General features: G+C 37.3%; 1 protein-coding gene across 2 annotated transcripts; it reads left to right on the plus strand.

Moving 5' to 3' along the window:
• The first annotated feature begins 210 nt into the window (after positions 1-210).
• On the plus strand, positions 211-22,208 carry LOC149793035 (tetraspanin-6-like). Of its 2 annotated transcripts, XM_089966270.1 has the most exons (7): positions 211-394; positions 1,189-1,446; positions 3,691-3,765; positions 4,684-4,788; positions 16,389-16,583; positions 20,501-20,584; positions 21,504-22,208. In XM_089966270.1, the coding sequence occupies exons 1-7, from the start codon at positions 335-337 to the stop codon at positions 21,573-21,575; spliced, it is 849 nt and encodes a 282-aa protein (XP_089822396.1). In that variant the 5' UTR covers positions 211-334; the 3' UTR covers positions 21,576-22,208. The 2 variants fall into 2 exon arrangements, with proteins under 2 accessions (XP_089822396.1, XP_089822398.1); XM_089966272.1 differs by lacking the exon at positions 1,189-1,446.
• The last annotated feature ends 703 nt before the right edge of the window (positions 22,209-22,911 follow it).

Raw genomic sequence — 22,911 nt, forward strand, 5'->3', positions numbered from 1 at the left:
GCCCCATTCTTATTTCCGAAATTATATGGAATACGACGACAAATTTTGTCTGACTACTTTACAACAGAAAATCTGAATTAACAAAGTACAAATTACGAATAGTATCATAAAGGATTGTATAAGGTAATAAATATTGATTCAAAAATCTGACACCCGAAGATCTGGCACCCAAATACGGTGTCATGCTATTGGTCCCAGTAGCCCGTCATCATATAGACCTGTAAGTCGAAGAACATAGATCCACGACACACTGGTTAACGAGCATTTTGTTTCTTTCTCAGAGTTGTTTTAACGACTTTAAATATTGTGAAAATCTGAATTAAAAAAGTGAAGAATGGACACACTGGCTAAATGGGGAACATCACTTATTGTCCTCATCAACAGTGTCTTTGCGGTAAGTTGATTTAGTTTTAGGCCACAACAAAATAGTAAACTTCATCTCAAAAACCATAATATGCATGTAACATATTGTTTGTCATGAAAACCAATATTCACAATGTTTTCTTGGTGGTTCTTATGCTGCTAGTGGTATTGGGATGTTGCGGTGCATGCTGCAAAATCAGATGGTTGTTGATTGTGGTAAGATCAGTTTATATGTTTGCTTTTCTGTCCGTCAGTAGCTCTGATTACACAAAGTCTTGAAGCCATGTAGTTATAATTAAAAATACTTGATTCAGTCATATGTAGTGATGTGACCCTTCCAAAATCATATTCTTTTCCCCAAAGCAATATTATCTAAGTGTATTAACCCAACTATGTTTGATAATTAGAGGACTGACAAAGTAGCGACAAAACGATAAAAACGATAAAATAATTATAATAAAATTACATGATTATTGTTCATGTATTATTTGGCTCATTCTGTGAATTTTTCATATATTCATCCATTCTTCTTTTACATTTGTACTTATATCTTATTAAATTAACCATACATTTAACCACCAATTCGTAAAGTTTCCAAATTTATTTAGACCTTTATTTATTTTGATTATATTTATTATTTGGTAAAATGTTTATTTGATCACTCATGTTGCTCCGTTTTCCAATGTTTGATTTGATTACATTTCATAGATATTCTACTTTTCAGAGTCTTTCGGCAATCTTCAGTCATACATTGATTTATTTGTTTCTGGGACAGGTTTTCTTTAGGCCCCATTGTCAGTCTTCAGTCATTCATTTATTTATTAGGTCCTGGGACTGGTTTTCCTTGCTTGCGGCATGCTGGTAAAAGTTTGGCCCGAGCAGCTGGCAAACGTCGCCAAAATGGCGGGTAATCTTGACAATTTACTTCCAAAAGGTAGCCCCGTACATGTAGCTGACATTAATCTGGCCTCGTTTCTGGACGGTGCCGCCACTGCCTTCATCGTATTCGGGGTGGTTCTTCTGCTACTAGTGGTGTGGGGATGTTGTGGTGCATGCTGCAAAATCAGATGGATGTTGATTGTAGTAAGATCAGTTTATCTGTTTACTTTTCTGTCCGCCAGTAGCTCTGATTGTTAGCATGCCATTCTGTCCGTTTGTCAATATGCGTGTCAGTTCATCATGTCAGTCAGTCTTTGTCAGCCTGTCATTTATTCCGTAAATGTTTTTGTCAGTGCGTCATATCTGTTATTAGCTCTTTGTTTATTGTTATTCTATCCGTCTGTCGATATATATGTAGGTTCGTCATGTCTTTCAGTCAGTATATGTCTGTCTGTCATACTGTTTGTCAGTCAGTCTGACTATTTGCCACCTTACAATTCTGTCCTTTTTTTTCGCCTTTTTCAGAGAAAACTCTGAGACCTATGATATTGATGTTGTCGTCTGCGGCTGCGAAGAATCAATAATAAAAGATTTAATGAAGAAAACACAATTATTCAACTGCTCTGAAACATTTCCCACTATTTAAAGACCAAGTTATGCATGCTTATCAAATCTCTAATTTGGTAAACGCTATTATTGTTGGAATTTAGGGACAGGAATTTTACAAGTGATTATCTCCCCCTACACCCACCGGAATTTTTAATTTCAACATCTTTGCATCGAATACGGACCAGTCCCGATGTCATAAATTGGAAACGTTTTAAATCCCTACCCCGAAAACACATTTACACTGTCCTAAATGTAATGATCAAATAATGTATGCATCCAGCATTGGCTCCATTGTCTCTCCTTACATTACATTACTGGCCCCTGGGTCATAACTTAAAAAATGATTATATCTTGTCATACACTTATTTAGAAAATATATTTACTTGGCATTACTAGTAGATTTAAGTTATAGAGTTGCGTGCGTGTATAGCCGGCTGGCTGTGTGTATTAATAGGTAGGGGGTTGGATGGATGGGTGGCTGTAAGGATGGATAGATTATACGCATGTATAGATGGGTGGTTTGATTCATGTATGTATGTATGTATGTATGTATGTATGTATGTATGTATGTATACTTTGATTGATGGACAAATGTATGGATGGATGGATTTACAGACGATTGTACAAGAATTAGGCAATACAGTTTTTAAAGTTTTAATGCATATGCAGATTCGTAAGAGATTAATTACTGTCTCCAACGTTAGTAATATTTTTAATGAATATATTTTGCCGCTATGTTTTATTCCATGAAGATTTTCAAAATGTACATTACCAATTATTGTATGAACTTATTAGGAACAAAATGTCCATTACCTATTATTTTATGGACTTATCACGAACAAAATTTACATTACCTATTATTTCATGGACTTATCAGGAACAAAATTTACATTACCTATTATTTCATGGACTTATCAGGAACAAAATGTCCATTACCTATTATTTCATGGACTTATCAGGAACAAAATGTCCATTACCTATTATTTTATGGACTTATCAGGAACAAAATGTACATTACCTATTATTTCATGGACTTATCAGGAACAAAATGTACATTACCTGTTATTTCATGGACTTATCAGGAATAAAATTTACATTACCTATTATTTCATGGACTTATCAGGAAAAAAATTTACATTACCTATTATTTCATGGACTTATCAGGAACAAAATGTACATTACCTATTATTTTATGGACTTATCAGGAACAAAATGCACATCACCTATTATTTCATGGACTTATCAGGAACAAAATGTACATCACCTATTATTTCATGGACTTATCAGGAATAAAATGTACATTACCTATTATTTTATGTACTTATCAGGAACAACATGTACATTACCTATTATTTTATGGACTTATCAGGAACAAAATGTACATTACCTATTATTTTATGGACTTATCAGGAATAAAATGTACATTACCTATTATTTTATGGATTTATCATGAACAAATTGTCCATTATCTATTATTTTGTGGACTTATCAGGAATAAAATGTTCATTACCTATTATTATATGGACTTATTAGGAACGAATATCCACAGCAGTAGTTCTTTCGGTACCTATATTTTTTAAAGTAATATATAAACAGTGACAACAAACTTGTCATAAACCGACACATCTTAGAAGTAACATATGCACCAGGAAAACAGATTTAGTCTTAGACACATCATGCATGTAAATCAGATGCCTTTTATAAAGGTGGCTCATTAAAATAGATTAACTTCTACAATAAAGGACATTGAAATGTTTTAAGATAAGTAATCGCTTAATAGAGGCAAAATTTAAGTCAAATGTGACTGCATTTACTTGTTTTGTTTTCTTCCCATTTCAGTACGCCGTTATTTTAGCAGCCATCTTCGTTGGACAAATAGCCCTCGTGATCCTTTTCTTTACCCAGAGAAATACCGTTTGTACACTTTTTCATTAAATATCCCAATCGAAATTAAATGTTATCAGTACGCATGTGTAATATTAAACGTATATCTGTCAGATATGAATTTTGCGTGACAACACATGGGGCAATTATGTTCTAATTAAATCAGATATGAATTTTGCGTGACAACACATGGGGCAATTATGTTCTAATTAAATCAGATATGAATTTTGCCTGACAACACACGGGGAAATTATGATCTAATTAAGTCAGACGAATGTGTTACATACTGTTACATACTGCAATGGATTTCGGATCCACCAAGAGTGACAGAAGGCTTGGCCAGTTAGTAACGATAATCAAAATAAAAAAAAACAAAAGGTTAGATAAGTTGGAAAAAATCTTACTAAATAAAGTTGTTTTTAGTTCTATGAATTTTCAGAGCCATATTCCTAAGTTTTGTTAGTACACGTGCTCCTTCCCGCTGCTACCGCCAATAATTGCAAAACAAAAAGTCCTGATGATGTGTAAGTTGCGTGAGTGCGATGACGTGTCTGTCATTGATGTGGTGCCTTACCTTATCGATGAAAAAAGTGAGATACGATTGCAATATATTTGACGTTTGTGTCTATTTTGTAATTACAAGCTGTACTTCTGTGCTTACCACTGAAATAGGGAATGGTGGACGGGAGGGATGGTAGTAAGGGGTGTGACTAGTTATGAGGGAAATGTGGACTAGGTGAAATAGCAAAAAACAATACACCTGCTTTCGTTATGGAAAGATATTGTGCAAATATAATTTTCCACAGTTTTATTCTTTTCGATATTTTATTCTCATTCATTCAGAATACATTTCGGTATGGTAAGCGATTATCCTGATATTCCTTACTCAGCTCTATGCATGCATCATAATTGCTTAATTTCATGCAATATTTACTCTTCTTCATTCAGTTGGACACGGCATTTAAGAAGCCTATGCAAGAATCACTAAAACTTTACAAAGGTCACCAGGCGGTGGATGCTACATCGCAAGGCTGGAATGCTATTATGGCTTTGGTAAGTTACCGCACTTTTTGTCTGATGGCGCTGGTAATTTATTACATCCTTTCTCTAACTGCACCATCATTTACCGATTTTATGAGCTGTAGATGGGAGTTAACTGCTCTTTTCCTAATCAGATACAGCAAAAGTGATATGTTCCACATTGGCATAATAGGATCGTTGATTTTACAGCAATTATATCGATAACAAAACTCATCAAGTATGAATCACCAAACTACACACCCTGCATAATATGTTGTTGTTGTTTTTGGTTTAACACCAATATGGGTTTATACGTGGCGGACAGTATAACTGGTAGCAGCACAGGGGTTGAGCAGAGAAAAAAGCGGACAAAGGAGAGTGTGTGGGTGGGTGTGAAAATGACGCAAACAAATGCTTTTATGAACAAGAGACAACAGTTTTTTTCTGTAATCCGACCTAAAAAGAAATAGCTAAAGGAAGTGCCTGCGAACAGGTTGAATTACGTTTGATATATGTTGAATCTTGGGATTTTGTTTTATTTATTTTTTTCCATTGTAATTGCTGGATCGCTAAGTGTAAAATGTTAGAGATTCAAACGGGTTTTGATTTGTTAATTTGTAATGAAGCACACCCACACCCTAAGTGAACCCCAGGTGCTTTAGAATTAACACCTTTATTTGGGTTCGGAGGGGCTCAGGTAAGTGCACATGGGTTAGTTTTAATTTTATAAGATTACAATTACCCATTCAGCAATATTTCGTCTTTTTTTCATTCATCGCGGGTGTCCCCACTATAACAGTATCTGTCGCAGACGCTGACAATATGTTTATCCCGTTTTTCGTCTTTTGTACTCGAACCCATGAAGTAGTTTCCACTGGTCGATCGAAAGATTGTATTCCTTAACCACTTCGACCACTGTCTCAGTTAAGAATATACGATAAAATAATTCGTATGAGAATATTCGCCCACTGAACAGACAGACATACATTAAACATACACACTCATTTAGATCGTATAATTTATTTATCAAGTATCTATGTTTAAAGCAACATGAATATTTCACTATAGAGTGTAGAATTATCGACTTTTACCTTTGTAAATCTCAGTGAGTTATTAATGGCACATAGGTATTTAGCGTATTAAAACACGTGACCAGGGCAATGTATACATCGCTGAGAAACCTTGCATGTTATTAATAGCGCATAGGTATATATATTTAGCGCAGTAACCCATGTGACCAGGGCAATGTCTAAATTTTAAGTCGAATTGAGATTCCGTCGATTCGTTGTATTTGGAAAAATACGTTACGTTACTGCAATGCAGTAAAACCTTGTATATCTGCTAACTTAGTGACCTGTAATTAAATCGTTGTTGCAATAATAATAATGAGTGATTCTACGTTTACAATGGAATACCCTACGACAACGACTAGATACAATTAAGAAGTATCTTCCAGTCCGTGATTCTGTCAAACAACGTCAGAATGCTCATGTGGAATTTACAGAGGGTACAGAACAGTTACTTAAACCAGTCACAAAAGTCACTAAAGATCATCTTCCGTTGTTGGAACAAACATCTAAATCCACCGAAAAAATAGCAAAAAGAACGAATACAAACTTTAAAGATTCTCCGAGAACTTCCAGCTGAATAACTGCTGCTCAGCCACCATTACAACTGGAAATACAGCAAGCAATAGAGGGTATCGATCAATCCCCAGCTGATATTGGTGATAGAATGGATCTTGTTCAACCAGAACCCAAACCAGAACCTGTTGAAAAAACACCTGCCAAATTTATCGAAGAAGGTCGTAAAATACCTGGAGAAAACCTTATAGCGGTTGCTGCAGCAGGATATCAAATTCGTCATGACTATTAGATCCAAAGATTCACGCAGTCAGCAACAAAAAAATGGACTCTTTTTGTGTTTCGAAATTACCATGGTATAAACAAATTTTAGTGCTGAATATGTATTTTATTTAAAGAATTTGAGAAACAAGTCAAAGAAGCTAGAGAATCCCCATTATTTGAATATATATCATCGCCCCAAAAAATCACAGTTTGGACCGCCATGTGTAGAGGAAGAAAAAGCAACAGGAAGTGGCCTTGCCATTTGCGATCGACGTCGTAGGAAACAAGGTGGTAATATGATCGCTGATTCGCCGGTGATTCAGAATACACTTTGTCCAAATAACATCCTCGCTGCAGAGTTGATCGACTAGACATTCTGATTGGTGGAAGACGAAATCCTTAATGAAGCATCTGCTATTCGTCAGCGTTTATTTACCGGTGGCGTCATGGAGAATAGCGTCCATCGGGTGCTGATCGATGAAATTACCGACGATTACTACAGTGAGTGATCAATATGATCGGTGATAACAAAATAACATGCTTATACACAAAGCCACGATTACCGGTTTATAAAATGATCTACAGAGATGGACATGGTGACGTTATTCAAGGTTTATTTAAAAGGATAGCCTCAAAATCTATCCCAATTACAAAACAGTTAGCCATGAAAGCCATCGAAGTTGTTAGTGACAAGGTTATTGGCAATACAGGTAATGTTGCAGGTAAAGCATTTTCGGCGATCAAAGACAGACTCGCACGATTAGTACGACGAAAACCACAACATAATGTGATGCATTCCAACGCAAGCATTCCAGTAAAACCGCCCAGCACTGAAGTAAGCATTCCAGTAAAACTGCCCAGTACCGAAGTGATGCGAACAGGTGTCAGCAAAATAATAAATCAAGCTGCAAATGAGCGTTTGAAAGAATTAACTGGAGAGCCATCACCGACAAAACGACAAGCCGCCGCCAAGATAGAAAAAAAAAAACATAACCGAAAACATAATAGCGGGTAATGGTCAGGATAGTCGTCGTCGCTTATCAATCACTTATTGATCAAAGTTGGAACGTCGTTTTAGACAGCAGCGACTATAATAAAAATGTTCAAACGTGTATGTGATCCAACGTTTGACATGGAAGCACCAGTACTGAGGGATGAGTCTGTGCGTAATTATCAATATTATTCTTTTGAAGCACGAGAACCAAAGCAACGTGGGCGAATCGAACTACAAGTCCAAGATACATCCAGGTATTTCTTGCCCACCGAGGCATTTATTGAACTTCGGGGTAGACTTCTGAGAGATAACAATAATCCATACGCTGCAGATTACAAATGTGGATTCGTTATTAATAGTGTTATGGCGTTATTTAAAAGTAGAGTACATATGATTGATAGTAGACTAATCACAGTATGCCACAATGACGTCTAAGTATGCCACAATGACGTCGAAGTATGCCACAATCACGTCGAAGTATGCCACAATGACGTCGAAGTATGCCACAATGACGTCGAAGTATGCCACAATGACGTCGATGTATGCCACAATGACGTCGATGTTGCTACGATGATACTCGGTCTTGCAAGATATTTCGATGAGCATTCTACGTCCTCTGGTCCATCAGTGATGTTTTCAAAATATATTACTGAACACCCTAACCATACACAGCATGACCCAAGAAACTTCATCGATGCCGCTGACGCCAACGTAAACCCGGTAGTCCACGGCGCTAATCCAGAATTTAACTTGGGATTTGAGGCACGATGATCTCAAATTGATGCTCAGGGTAGATTTAGCTGTGTGATGCCGTTGTCCCATATCTTTCAAACTGCAGACATATTGGCAAATTTATCTTCGGAACCAAACATACAATGGAGTTAGTCCGATCGTCCACTGACAACGAGGCAATTTGGCAAGATAATGCTGTAGCTGCAGGTAAGGTAATACTAACAAAACTTGCGTTTTGATGCCACCAGTGACTCCATTGCTCACAGAAGAAACTCGATTGTTATCGTTCATGGATAGCGTTGGCAAGTCAACGTTGTTGTAGCTTTCAATGACCACAGACTCAGTTACAAGCAGAGAAAATTCATTTGCATGGACGTCTCAACAGGGAATTTCAGCTTCACGACATGTATTCGGTGCGTTTCAAGATAACGCAAGATTAGAAAATCAAGAAAGAAACCCGATGGTGTTTGATAGGTTAGCTGTGTCTACGATTTCGCTGAGAGTAAGTGGACATCAGGAACCATCTGAAGACATAATACTGAATTTCGATCAAAACAACGTAGCAGGGGCATATTGAGCTAGTTGAGATTTATGTGCGTGATCAGAATATTTATTCCGGATTGCAGATATCTCCGTGTGATTTCTCAACGTTGTATCCAGTGTACGATTTTTCGTTGGAACATCTGGATTTGTTCATACAATCTTTCGTTGATATACACGTGAGAGCTACTGTTAATGCTATTGCGGCTGTTCCCTGTGGTTACTTTGTTGTTGTTGTTGTTGTTGTAGGGTTTAACGCCATTTTCAGCACACGATAGGCTATACATGGCGGCCATGCGTTACTGAGATATATTTGCTACTCTAGACAAAGCCAGATAAATTAAGTTTGACCATTTGATACCATCATCGACAATCCAGATATTGGTATATGATTGTTAATCCCTGAGACGACTGAATTGTTATTGCATATCCAAGAGTTCGGCGCGATGGGTTAAACGACAACACCTGTTGTACAGCCTCTACTGAAATTTCGACGATATAATTAAGAACGGAATTTTGTTTTGTCTCCGTTACTGGAATATCAACAAGTATATTTTGTCGGCGTGTATTTGCTGGTCGATAACAGAATGGAACTAGCTGATCAGGAAATATTTCCTTGTGACGCTCAATTAAATTATGCTTAAGCGAATCGGTTACGTTTTTCCTGGATACAACTATTAGATCATTAGGGCGCCACGAGTTCTAGAAATCAGACATTGTGTCTCTGGAATTACTGCACGCATGATTTCACATTGAATTTTATGAGGTTTTAGTCTGACTAGCAATTTTAATTGTCGTAATGTTTTATGATGTGATCAATGATCACACAACATTTCTTCGCAGTAGCCAACGCAACGCGAGATTCTCCTGTAAATGGCTGAGGTTCTCCATGATCGCCACACATGATACTTGCCGTAGATTTTGTTAATAACCAATCAAGAAACATTTCTTAAACATCTTTGGATACTGTACAAATCTCATCCCAGATAAATATTCTTGGGATATATTTCTCACCCATTCGTTCGGGTGACCATGTATCACCTCGACATGTAAAGAAATTGTGATACACGCATGGGCTGACACCACGTTGTCTCATCTCTCTGGCAAGTCGGTGAGTTGGCGTCAACACAATCATGTGAGAGTTTTTAAAACATTCTATCGCACGTGTTGTTTTACCAGAACTACCTGAACCATTCAGAGAGACCGTGCTTTGCCTCGTGCTTGGATCGTTTACTGCCGGTGACGATGATGATTCTGATAAACTGACATTAAAGTAATAAATATCTGGTGTTTAAACGTCCGCCGACTCTAAATATTTACGTATTTGCTCACGTTTTGTTCGCGATAAACCCCAGTTTACACCTCCGGTGTCTTCTTCGATAAATGGATCGAGAAAGTCCATTTTACAACGACTAATATAGAAAGAATCCGTGGCGACTCTAACAGGTGTCATTGGGATATCTATTAATCATCGATAATAGGTTTATTGAGTAGGCAAGCACTGATCATCTCAAATTAGTAAACTGCGGTGAATTTCCATCGCAATAGCTAATGCTCATGCCAATACATGCACCATCTTGCGTTGTTAATACCAGTACTCCTATCGCCGCTGTGTCCTTGACAACAAAATCTAATTCTGCTGGATCCATGATTAATCTTGTGAACTCGTTGAATCTAGTGAACAGATGTAATTTTTGATGATATTTAAATCTCTTTCTTTTGTAATGTGATTTTGATTCCTGTTGCATTTTCATATTTTTGATGTAGTAATCTAGCTTCATTACATCGACCCATGCTATGATCACCTTTCTTTAAATATATATATAGAAATATATATATATATATATATATATATATATATATATATATATATATATATATATATATATATATATATATATATATATATATATATATGAGAGAGAGAGAGAGGACATTATTTTTCTAAGTAGACTATTATCTAATTAGACTGTGACTAATAGTATAATGATCAACCAAATATTTAACAGTTGCAAGTGGCTAAAGGTGGAATCAGCTGTCCCATGTGGCAAAAATTGCCGCTGTCACTATTGCGCGCTTCATTTACAGAGTGTTTCCTTAGCAGGAAAGGACTAAAACATTGCTTGACTTGTGCAGCAGAAGTCAAAGGTAGGACTTAAGTATGTTTAGCTTATGCGCAAGAAAATGTCGTGCGTTGGAAAGATATTTTGAGATAACAAATGCATCTGATGACGTAAAAATAAAAAACTTTAAGAATTACAAGAGAGATATGTTAAGAAAGTTTATATTGACGATAAGTAAATAATATAATGAGTCAAGCACAAACTGAGATTAGCGATGATGAATTTAAAGAGGCATCCAATATTTACTAATTACGAATCGAGTAGAGCCGGAGTTGTACGACACTGTCGTCTGAAAGAAGAAATTGGAAATGTTAATAATATGCTTTTATGAAAGTCAGCGTTGGAACTACTGGCGTTTAAAAAAGTTCTTGTACACATATTTATTTACGAGTGCTTTAACGGCTTGATTTATGATGGTCTTGCTATTGATCATATAAAGTATGATATTAAAGACAATGTCTTAAAAGTCTACAAGCTATCACACAAAGCGAAAGTAATAAACGTGGAAAAACCGGAAAATATTTTTTAAAAATACTACAACCAGTAAAATCAATAAATTTAGAGAAATGAGAAACAAAGGAATTTTTATGAATGAAATCAGCTGGAAAACATATTGATGCAAATAGAAGATTAGTAAATCTTGTAGCAGAAGGCATTTATAACTCAACCATAACAAAGTGACTTATACAAAAAATTATATTAATCAGTAAACAGTCCAATGTTAAAGATACTTTTTCAATACTAGCTATTTCTTTTGTGGCCAAAACATTTGGTAAACCAAGGCCACAAAAGAACCGGGATGGATTATCTAAGAAATATCAACGAAGCCTCAAAATTGACCGACAACAACCAATAACAGTTTTTCTTATAGGATCTGGTTATGAAAACGTTGCCTTGGGTATTTTCAAGTCATTTTCACCTCCCCCGTCCGCCATTCTCTTTGTTCACCCTCTGTGCTGTTCTAGTGGAGGAAGAATCTGGGGAAAAACCCAGGAAGAACTACCGACCCACGAGAAGCTACTTGCAGCTTTCTCACTAGGCCGAGAAATCAGCCCCTCCCCCGTGATTATATTGATTCCGGTTTTCATTAAAACATGCAAAAGTCTGCAGACACTTTTGGTTCCACATATTGGTGTACATTTTATATACCCATCAGTATTTCTCGCGGCTGAGGAGCTACCCTCGCCTGAAGGATTCTTTTGATGGCATGTACATTATATTTCCCGAGCAAATCCTATGTTTGATGACTTTTAAATCCACGTGGAATAGCACAATCATCTGTCCTGTGGCTCATTTGAACTTCGCGCTCGATATGGCTTTTGCCAGTTATCGGTATGTGTCTAAAGTATACGCAGGTTTGTTTCGGAAAGATTTGCAGGCAGCAAAGCCACACGGATAGAGGTGATCTGTAAAGGTGAGTGATGCGAACTAATCAGCCATCATGGACCCCTGTAAAATATAAAACCTGCGTAAAAGGATTGAAAATACAATACAAATATATACACACAGTACGCAAAGGGAATGAATATATGCAATGCAACATGTATCCAGCTAACCGCTCAACTGAAATACGTGTTACTCGATGTTATACGTCTCTATCTATCCCATCACTAAAATATGATATATATCACTTAGTGTAATGCAGCATACAACCAGTTCATCACTAAAATCGTAAATTCGATGCTACAAGAGTGACTATAGCTTAGCCAACAATTTTACGTTGACTACTGTGGTACACATTCGTGACATTATACGGTGTTCTCTTTTCTAATCTCGAATGAGAGATCTTGTATGAATCAATCCCGTACCACACATACTGATAATGATCACTTATAGCAAACTCTTTTGCATAATGGTTATTTTACTTCTAGCTTTACAGTTTTGTGGGATACACTAGCAAGAGTATGCATATAAACAATAAAATTATCCTATAAATAAAAAAGCAAGGATTAGTGCAAGGAAACAGTATGCAAATTTATTATTTGCTCATTTTTTCTCCGTTGACTATACGTTGTCGGAATCGTGCAATATTACCCAATACTGAACTCGAATGCAAATACACATATTGCATTCACGTGCATAAAGGAACTACTTTCTATTATAAACAAAAAATGATTGTAGACGCCCTCAATTTTGATTTGTAAACAAATCATCTACACTTGCGTAGTAGGCGCTTTACGTTGTGGTTGTTTAAGTTTGTTTCTGAATGAAGTAAATCAGATGTTTCGTGGACTGCCACATATCAGCTGCTTTGGCACATTCCGCGTTAACGTTTTTGATACGATGTTTCGGATTAAGGCTAACTATACAACAGATGCAAGAAAGGGTCCTTACAAATAACATAAAAGTAACAAGGAATATACTGTTTTCTTTAGGTGGTGGTACGAATGGCAAAAAATATACTTACAGTTTTACATCCTGAATTTCCTCAAAATGTACTTTTTTAGTTCTGCAAATCCGAATTACATGAGCCATGTCATAGATTCTCAATCTTGATTACACATTTCGAAATTGTACTGTAATTTCGAATATAAGTGCAATTAGATCCTCCTTAATGCACTCAAAATGAAATAAGCATTAAATTCCATAACGTCCTTTTGATAACTGCAATTGAATGACTTCATATGTTTCCCACATTATAATTTCAACCATTCAGTGACAGAAACAGAAACTCATTTTCAACACGCTGTACTTAATGTGGAATTGTCACATATAAATCCAGTCCATAATCACGAAATTACCAAAATCTATTAATTCCATATCAAATGGAAAAGTTGTTGCAATGAGCATTCATTCACAATATGACTCTAAATTTCAATTTTAACTAGACAAGCAATTTTCTTTCGAAAGTTATGTAATAATAATAATAATAATAATAATGACTTTTTGTAGCGCCTAATCTTTAGAAGCTCTAAGCGCTTTACAACATTAGACAACACCTATAAGATTAAAAAACTTATATAATGATATGATTACAAAAACAAAAACCATGAATATAGAAAACATAAAAAACACGCTGAAAATATTTAAGGTAGGAAACATTATTAGGTCTTTAAGTTTGTTGTCGCAGTTGAAATAAGTGAGTTTTGAGAACACTAAGAGCGCGCGACTAAGTTCAAATTTATCTGGGCGGAGTTATGTGCGCAGTAATAATGTTGTTATTGTGTAATGATGAATCTGCGCTTGTGATTTTAGTTTGGAATACGGCTTACATTCAGTTACTTTGTTTCTTGTAGAGTATTTTTTTAATATAGTTAAGCATTAGGTAGATTGAATAAATGAGCATATAATAAAAAGGTTACTGCATTTGTATGGGAAAATATGAATTCGTTTTCTCGGATGCAAATACTGCACTCCCAAGGTCGTGCAGTATTTTCATTCGAAAGACTCGTTCATATTTTCCCATACAAATGCAGAAACTTATAAATCCGAGATATGCATCTAGCCAGTATGATTATGTACTCATTCAAGTGACTCATTTGTCGCTCGGTTAGCGCAAGTTTATTTGTGTTTAATAACCGCAGCGTTACTCCACAGTTGTTTTATACTGCCCATCGTTGTTTTCGTAATTTGTTGTTGACTCAATATAACATGAACGTGTCCTTGGTAAACACTATTGAGGGCCTTGCCCTGTGAGAATAATCATTCAAGAATCGTGCTAGTCCTAGTATTGTCATTTTCAAGTCAACGTCGTCCAGGCCGCTTCAATTTCATTGCCTTTATGATGTACCAGACGCAGATAAATAACGCCATCATGTCTTTGTTAACAAAACCACCACGTTCCCCCTCGACGTATAAATGACAGATTGGTGTTGCACGTTGATGACGTCGTTGGAATTGCTACCCGCACTTAAACTCCCCACAAGGTTTTCAAAGCGATCAACTGGAGCCAGTAGGTTGTCCACATATAACTATGATGCCGCTCCAATAATGTTAGCGGGCCATTGTAGTGGCTTTCATCGCTGGCGCGCTTCGGAAACGAATTCCTTTGCCAGTTGCTTTTTCGTCCGACAACGAAGTTGCCGAAGCGATTTCATCGCGCTATGCTTGGCATACGAAGGTACATAGGTCGACGTGGACACGGCGAACCTGCTTACCGTGAGCAAAGCTACTGGTGGGGTTTAACATTTTCATAAATCTAATCCGGCCTTCAGCGGCCTTCTTCTTCCCATCATTATCTAATACCTGACTCTTTCCGGTTAAATATCGACAAACATCCATGTACCACTCTTCGATAGTCTTAAGAGTTCCTCCTGGTCGTAAATTTTTACTTCTGAGGGAATACTCGTTTATATCAAAATCTGGTGCGTCCTCAAAACGTTTCTGGCGGGGGTACTCTTTGAAAGATTGTTGCCTTGTGGTCAATTCTGATTATACTCAGGTGGTTGCTCCCACCGCGCAGCCTAATCGGCGCGTCATGTTGCTGCATGTATGTTATGGCGCCTCAGATATCTTCAATGTCCCCCGGAAGGTGGCTTCTGTTGCCAGGTTGATGTTTTTGACGGTTTAATGACCGGGGCAAATGTTTGTTGGAAACCCGAGGTGAGATCTTTACGGGTTGATTGACCTGATTGTAATTGTTGCTTCATTGCATCACGTGTTGTTAAATATCGTTGGTGCTTCTAAGTTGGTCGCGTTGTTCGATTCATCTAGTGAGTCCTCAATCACTATTTCCTAAATACTTCTTAAACTCATTTACTCAGTATATTTCATCAATGCCACACATCGATATGGTAACAAAACCTTGCTGATTGCCACAGGTGCCCAGTTGCGCATATAAAAATAAATTTTTGAGACTGTTTATGAATTCTATGTCTCCGGACCAACATGTGACATAAATATTTTTGAGCAGAAAAGACAACTATGTTGTCCTCTTTTATTGTGCAAAGACAAAACTTTAAAAATGTTTGTTTCCAAGAGGGAACATTTTTAAAAAAATAATTCCTTATGCGTGCGCAAGAACTTTTACAAATATTCCTTGAACTGATAAGATGTTTTAAAAATTAACACGATGTGATATCTCTGTTGGTGCCACCATGTTAAATTCTCAAGGTTAAACTTAAGGATTTTTTATACAATAAATACCCATATACCCACCTCTAACGTCCCACATTGATAGACGTTTTAATATGAAATATCCCATTCAGCATCATCTACAGACATCTTTTCACAATGACCGAGAAATGCTATATCTCCCAATGAGGTTATATTGACTCCTAATGTTAAGCCTATGGACGTTTTCACATTAAGTTTTTATTAGAGACCTTGATGGCCCAATGTACAATGGTCAGTGAGTAAATCCCAATGAATTTAGTATGCTATTTTGAAAGCTAGTGTGACCCCACAACTATTAGCATTATCCAGGATCTAAATGATTTTGTATTCTTCCTTGCGCAGATGGGCTGCTGTGGTGTGAACGGATACAAAGATTTTACAGACCTGAACAGCTGGAATCGCGATTTCACGGTCACCGGAAATGATGGCACGACACATATGATGCAGGGATGCTTTCAGGTGCCATTCGTTTGTCGAAAGGACAAGTCCATCACCGATTGTGATTCTGGTCCCACCACGCCGGATAAATATTCACAGGTGAGTTCTATAATAAACAAGTACTAAACTGATCCCCAGATAGCATCAGGGTATTTCTGAAAGAATCTTGCAAGTTTTCTCCAAGAAGTGCAACACTGTAAAAATATTTAATTCATAAACATTCTATGACAAATTTATAGAACAACATACTTCAATGACAAAAAAAGAAAAAAAATAGAAGAAGGTGATCTCGCGCTCGAGCTATCTGTGTGGGTAGTAGCATTGCATCGATACTTGTACATGTTGGGAACAGGAACAGATTAAGGAAATTCTTACCATATTTTAAGCATACAGCGCAGAACTTTGTTTCTCCTTTTGTCATGTTGTTTAATTTCTAAAGGTGTTAATAATAATGGCAAGGTGTATCTCAGTATAAATATATTATCAGAACAAACCAGACATTTTAAAAGAATTTTGTTTCTTGTCAAAAGGTGCAGAGGATATCTATGAAAAAAATTACACTTTTCAAAGAACATCCGGATCTTAAAGGCGACTTCTAATTAGCTGACGACGTAATAGTAAACCTATGGATGTAGAGGAAACTGGAAGACAAAATGTCTTTTTTCTTGGGGGGGGGGTAGGGGCGGTGTGATGGAGTGAGCGGCTGGGGAGTAAGATTTATTCATTCACCATTCACATTGCCTTTCAATAACTACCTTTGATTTCAAATTTCCACATATGTGCTTCTTGATCGATGCTATATCTTCTCAGCATAAGATATTCCTACTTGCTTGTCGCTCTGCCCTAGGATCACAACCCACCATTCCAGCCATTCACTAAATCTCTCTCTCTCTCTCTCTCTCTCGATAGTCTCATCTGTCCATCTGTCTGTATTGTCTACTATAACAGTGAAAGGTACTACCCAGAATGGGCAGACACACCAGTTTTCCCACTGGAAAATCAGGCGGCCGAACATATATATTCATCTTCAGGGCTGTAAAGGCGCATGACAAGCGATGTGCGTACAGTGCAGGGCACTAAGGCACATGACAAGCGATGTGTGTATAGTGCAGAGAACATGACAAGCAATGTGTGTATAGTGCAGGGCACATGACAAGCGATATTCGTACAGTGCAGGGCACATGACAAGCGATGTGCGTACAGTGCAGGGCACTAGCTCAGAGGCTGTAGAATCTGATGGTCATCAAGACTTATATCCTGGTGTCTCGACTTTCTCGTCCATGCCAATGCTGAGCAACTTGGATATCGACAACTTAACAATAAGTCAAAGATGATGCAACTTAGCATTGGTGCCTGGAATGTTCGCACGCTAATGGAGATCATACCAATAGATGTACCATAAGGAAGAACGGATCTAGTTGGGAGAAAACTAGCGTAATTCAACATCCAGATATCATCCATGAATGAAACTCGCCTAGCAGAGGAAAGACGGGGCCCCGAGTGGCCGAGTGGTCTAAAGCGTTCTCCGTTACGAATCACTGCCATCTCACCTCTGTCTGCGTGGGTTTGAGTCTCGAATTCGGCTAATGTGGGTACGTGAGAAAGCTTGCCAGTAGCTTCTCGTGGGTCGGTTGTTCTTTCCGGAGTTTTATCGAGTTCTTCCTCCACCATTAATACTGGCCGCCATGTATAGCCTATCGTGTGCTTCAAAATGGCGTTAAACCCTACAACAACAACAACAACAACAACAGAAGAAAGACAGCTCACTGAAGTTGAAGCCGTTTACACCTTCGTTTTGACTGACCGAATTAGAGAAAAGCAAAGTGAAACTGGTGTTGGATTTGCTATCAAATCACAGGCTCATAGTCTCCAAGCTCAATATACGGATTCAGCCGCCAGACGTTCACCAGTAAAAAGAAGTTCCCCAAAAGCTCAGTGTCTAAATTTATAACAAGATAATTTGAAACTGGTATTTATCGAAGAACTGTGTAGCCAAAAGAAACAATTGACGCACACTCTGAGACTGTCGAGAAAACTCAGCTGCATAAAACCCCAGACAGCTGCGAGACTCATGACTGAATAAGAAAGTAGATGAGATTCAGTCCTACCCTTACATGAGTGACATGAAGAACTTTTATTATGTTTTGAAGACCATCCACGGGCAACTTTCATCAGGACCATGTCCAATACTGATTGCTGTCAACAGTGCTCACTAACAAAGAATAGATTCTGCAGAGATGGGCAAAACCTGTCTTCAGTATTCTCAATCTACGATTATCTATGGGATGGAGGCAATTGATCGACTGGCCCAAGTGGAAATCAACACATCGCGTTCTTCCTCCAACGCTGACTGAAACTGAGAAAACAATTGACTCTCTGTCAAATGTCAAAGTACCTGGAGTGGATGCTATACCGGCAGAAGTCTACAAAGTCGGAAGCTTGCTCATAGAAATCGACTCAGCTGTTCAAGTTAATCTGGACCCAAGGAACTATACTCCAGTAGTACAAAGATGCATACATTGTCTACTTGTACAAGGGCAAATACAACAGATAATCCTGCAACAACCACCAGGACGTTTCCTTTCTGTCATTAGCCGACAAAATCATCGCCAGAACTCTGCTGAATGGCCTTGTGGATCACATGGATCATGGGCTTCTGCCTGAGAGAAAGTGTCGTTTCAGAAATGAAGAAGGAATCATATGTATGCTGTTTGCAGCCCGTCAGATCCAAGAGAAATATCAGGAACAGAATTCCAACTTCTACACGAGCTTCAGCGACCTTACAAAAGTCTTTGAGAAAGTTAGTCGTCGGGACCTATGGAAGATCATGGCAAAATCTGGTTGTCCATAGAAATTCATGGTAATGGTTAAGCAATTCCATGATCGCATGCTCGCTTGTGTTGTGGACAATGGTGACTCATCTGAGCCATTTCCAGTCACATATGGAGGCAAGTAGGACTAGGTACTGGTCCCAGTCCTCTTCAGTATGATGTTCTCTGCCATGCTTACTGTTGCCTTTCGTGACTGTGACACTGTGATTAATAACAGATGCTAGACTGGTGACGAGTTCTTCAATTTGAGGAGACTTCAGGCAAATACTAAGTTACTGGAAATGATTGTTTGTGATCTTTGTTTGCTGATGACTGCTTTCTGCCTGTGAAGTAATGTTCATACATGCAACAGACTATGAACCATTTCTCTTCAGATCGAAGCAATTTCGGGTTCACAATCAGTATCAAGAAGGCAGAGGTGATGCGCCAACCTAAACCAGGAATGCCTTGCATAGAATATACCTTCACAATAAATGGCAAGATCCCCTTTGCAGTGGACAAGTTCACCTATATCGGCAGTAAACTGTCACGTTCAGTTCACATCGATGATTAAACCAACGTTAGAGTTGCTAAAGTAAGCGTTGCCTTTAGAAGACTACGCCCCAATGTGTGGTGACGCAGAGGCACCAGTCTACAGGCAAACCTAAAGACCTTCAAAGACATTATGTTGCCGATCCGGTTGTATGAACGCGAAACCTGGACAGTGTACAGACGCCATGCCAAGAAGCTGAACAATTTTCAAATCTGCTCCTTAAAGGAACTGGCGAGCATACTGTGATATGACAGGGTCCCAGACTCAGAGGTCTCTACACTCCGCGGTTTAAATCTCAGATGAGATTGGCAGATCTCGTTAATAGGATGTCAGAAGATCAACTACCAAAGAAGGTTTTATACGGTGAGCTGAAAGAGGGAAAGCGATATCAGTGTGGTCGGAAGAAATGCTTCAAAGATTCACTCAGGTTATCCTTGAAACACATCAACATTGATAAAATTGCTACCCCAGGCGCATCAATACTGGAAGACGAAGTAAATATATTATCTCTCACAAACACGTGTTTTTAAATTTCCAATTTAGGGCTTTTATCGTGATGAGCATATATGAAAAACAAAGCACGTAACTAATTACAAGCATTAATTAACACATTACGGTTTTGTGACATGATCAAAGACATCTTTATATTGTAGGGATGCTATTCAACCTTGTGGGAGATTGTGGAGAAGAACAGTAAGATAGCAATTCCTGTCCTGTGTGCCATTGGAATTTTTCAGGTAATAATAATAATAATAAAGCTGAATTCTACTTGGGACCTGGGTGGGTTGGGGAGGGTAGATAGCTAATGTTGCTTTAAAAGCTCGGAATGCCGGAAGATTTATGCATATACTTTTATATTATTCGTAAAGTATATTGTTGCCACTCCTAGAGTGGCGATTTTTAAACAGTGTGGAAGGAGATATACGTAATCAAGAAAGATCATTTGCATGAGCACATGCGGAAATCCTAGAATTTAGTGCTTACGAGTTTTCACAGTGTTAGTTACGTATCCATGATGGACTAGAACAACTCATTGTGCATATTTATGTTATCAAGGGCCATTTCAGTCATGGCTCCAATATGTCCGGCAAGATCACAGGAAACAACCAATGAACACCTAATAAACGATTTTGTGTGAGATTCCATCTGATTTTATTTATACTTGTATTGATTCTTAGGAGATGGTGCGATATTAACGTAAAAATAATCCAGTTTATTCTTTGTTATGTTTGTTGTTTCTAATTTGTTTCTGATTTGCATAATTTTTGGACGGGGAAACCTTTCGGAGTTCTAAACCACCGACTATGCTACTCTCTCTCTCTCTCTCTCTCTCTCTCACGCTATGCATATAAGTAAGCACATGAACAATTCGATTATGCTGCATCACGTGGATGACTTTGGACCTGCGTTACAAACACTTTTCGAAGTTCTTATATATCAAAAGATATTCTTGTCGATAGCCATTCCTTGTCGATAGCCATTCCTTCTACTAATTTCTCTATAAAAGCAAATAGTAATTAAATAAATATCTGACACACAAAGTTTCTCTATATACATTATGTTTTGTAAAATAAGTACAGAAAATATCTATACCTATTTGAATATATTCTTTTATTTCCATATTTGAATTTTCATTTAAAACTCATTTCTTTTTAGGCGGCACTACTCTTCTTTACCATTTGGTTGGCGAGAGCAATAAGGAAGGAGAATCAAGTACATGCCAAATAATTTTTCCATCCTTAAAGAAAGTCAGTCAAAACACCAGAAATTAAGTATATATTTACTTCCAGTCTAATTCTTTTGGATAGCAAACAAAAATATCTTATAATGAAAATACAGTACGAGTTATGTAAACCTGCTATTGCTGGGTTAACAGTTTGGCCGTTTTATAGAGGTGACTGGAATATAGACGTTTGTTACATGTTATCCGAGTTTAGTTTTTTTTCTTTGTATAACAAATTATATTGTCGGTCTTCTAAAGATACCGTTTATTGATGGACTGGTTAAAGGAAGTTTCATTTTGTAAAGCCCTTCACTAATTTTGTTTTAACCACATGAAACCGTCCATGGTGAAGGAATAACCAACGACAGAAACTTGCCTTTCCATAGCATTAAACCATGTTTATTGGTTCACGTTGTACGAGAAGTAAATACCTGTGTGATCACATTATAATGCTAGATATAACACGAATATACTTTCCCGCCGCTAAGATAAAACTATTAAAATTATGAATGATTTTCTTTTTATTTGTAGATTTTTGTAAACTAATTTGTAATATTTGTGCATTTTTTCTGATCGATTGTGGCCACCATGAAACGTACAGGTAGCAAAGCATACAGAGATGAATACACACCTTTGGATTCAACTTTGTAATAATACTAAATATTGAATATAGGGATGAATACACGCATTTTGATTCAGTTTTGTAATAATACTAAATATTGTATACAGCAGCGCTGTCCAACCCGCGGCCCGCAGGCCCCATGCGGCCTGATTTTAAATTGTCCGCCAGAGCTCTAGCAGCTATATAGTCGTTGCTTCTCAGTTTTCTTTTTCAGTTGCCCATGGTGTCAAAAAGGTTGGATGAATACACACATTTTGTTTATACCTTGTAATAATACTAAATATTGAATATAGAGATGAATGCACACCTTTGGATGCAACCATTCAATCTGGTAATAATACTAAATATTGAATACAGAGGTGAATGCACACCTTTTGATCCAACCTTTTAATAAGACTAAATATTGAATACAGAGATGAATATACATATTTGCATTCAACCTTGTAATAATACTAAATATTAAATACAGAGCTGAATACATACCTTTTGATTCAACCTTTTATACACGGATGAATACACACATTTTGTTTGAACCTTGTAATAATACTAAATATTGAATACAGAGATGAATACATACCTTTTGATTCAACCTTTTATACAGGGATGAATACACACTTTTTGATTAAACCTTGTAATAATACTAAATATTGAATAAAGAGATGAATAAACACCTTTGGATTCAGTCTTGTAATAATACTATGTATTGAATACAGGGATGT

This window comes from Sinohyriopsis cumingii, chromosome 8 (genome assembly GCF_028554795.1).
Source record: "Sinohyriopsis cumingii isolate HCF-2022 chromosome 8, ASM2855479v2, whole genome shotgun sequence".
NCBI lineage: Eukaryota > Metazoa > Mollusca > Bivalvia > Unionida > Unionidae > Sinohyriopsis > Sinohyriopsis cumingii.

Coding starts and splice junctions, on each gene's coding strand:
- LOC149793035 (XM_089966270.1), top strand. CDS start 335: ATGGACACACTGGCTAAATGGGGAACATCACTTATTGTCCTCATCAAC. Junction 4,789..16,388: donor GGAATGCTATTATGGCTTTG/GTAAGTTACCGC, acceptor TTCCTTGCGCAG/ATGGGCTGCTGTGGTGTGAA. Junction 20,585..21,503: donor GTGCCATTGGAATTTTTCAG/GTAATAATAATA, acceptor ATTTCTTTTTAG/GCGGCACTACTCTTCTTTAC.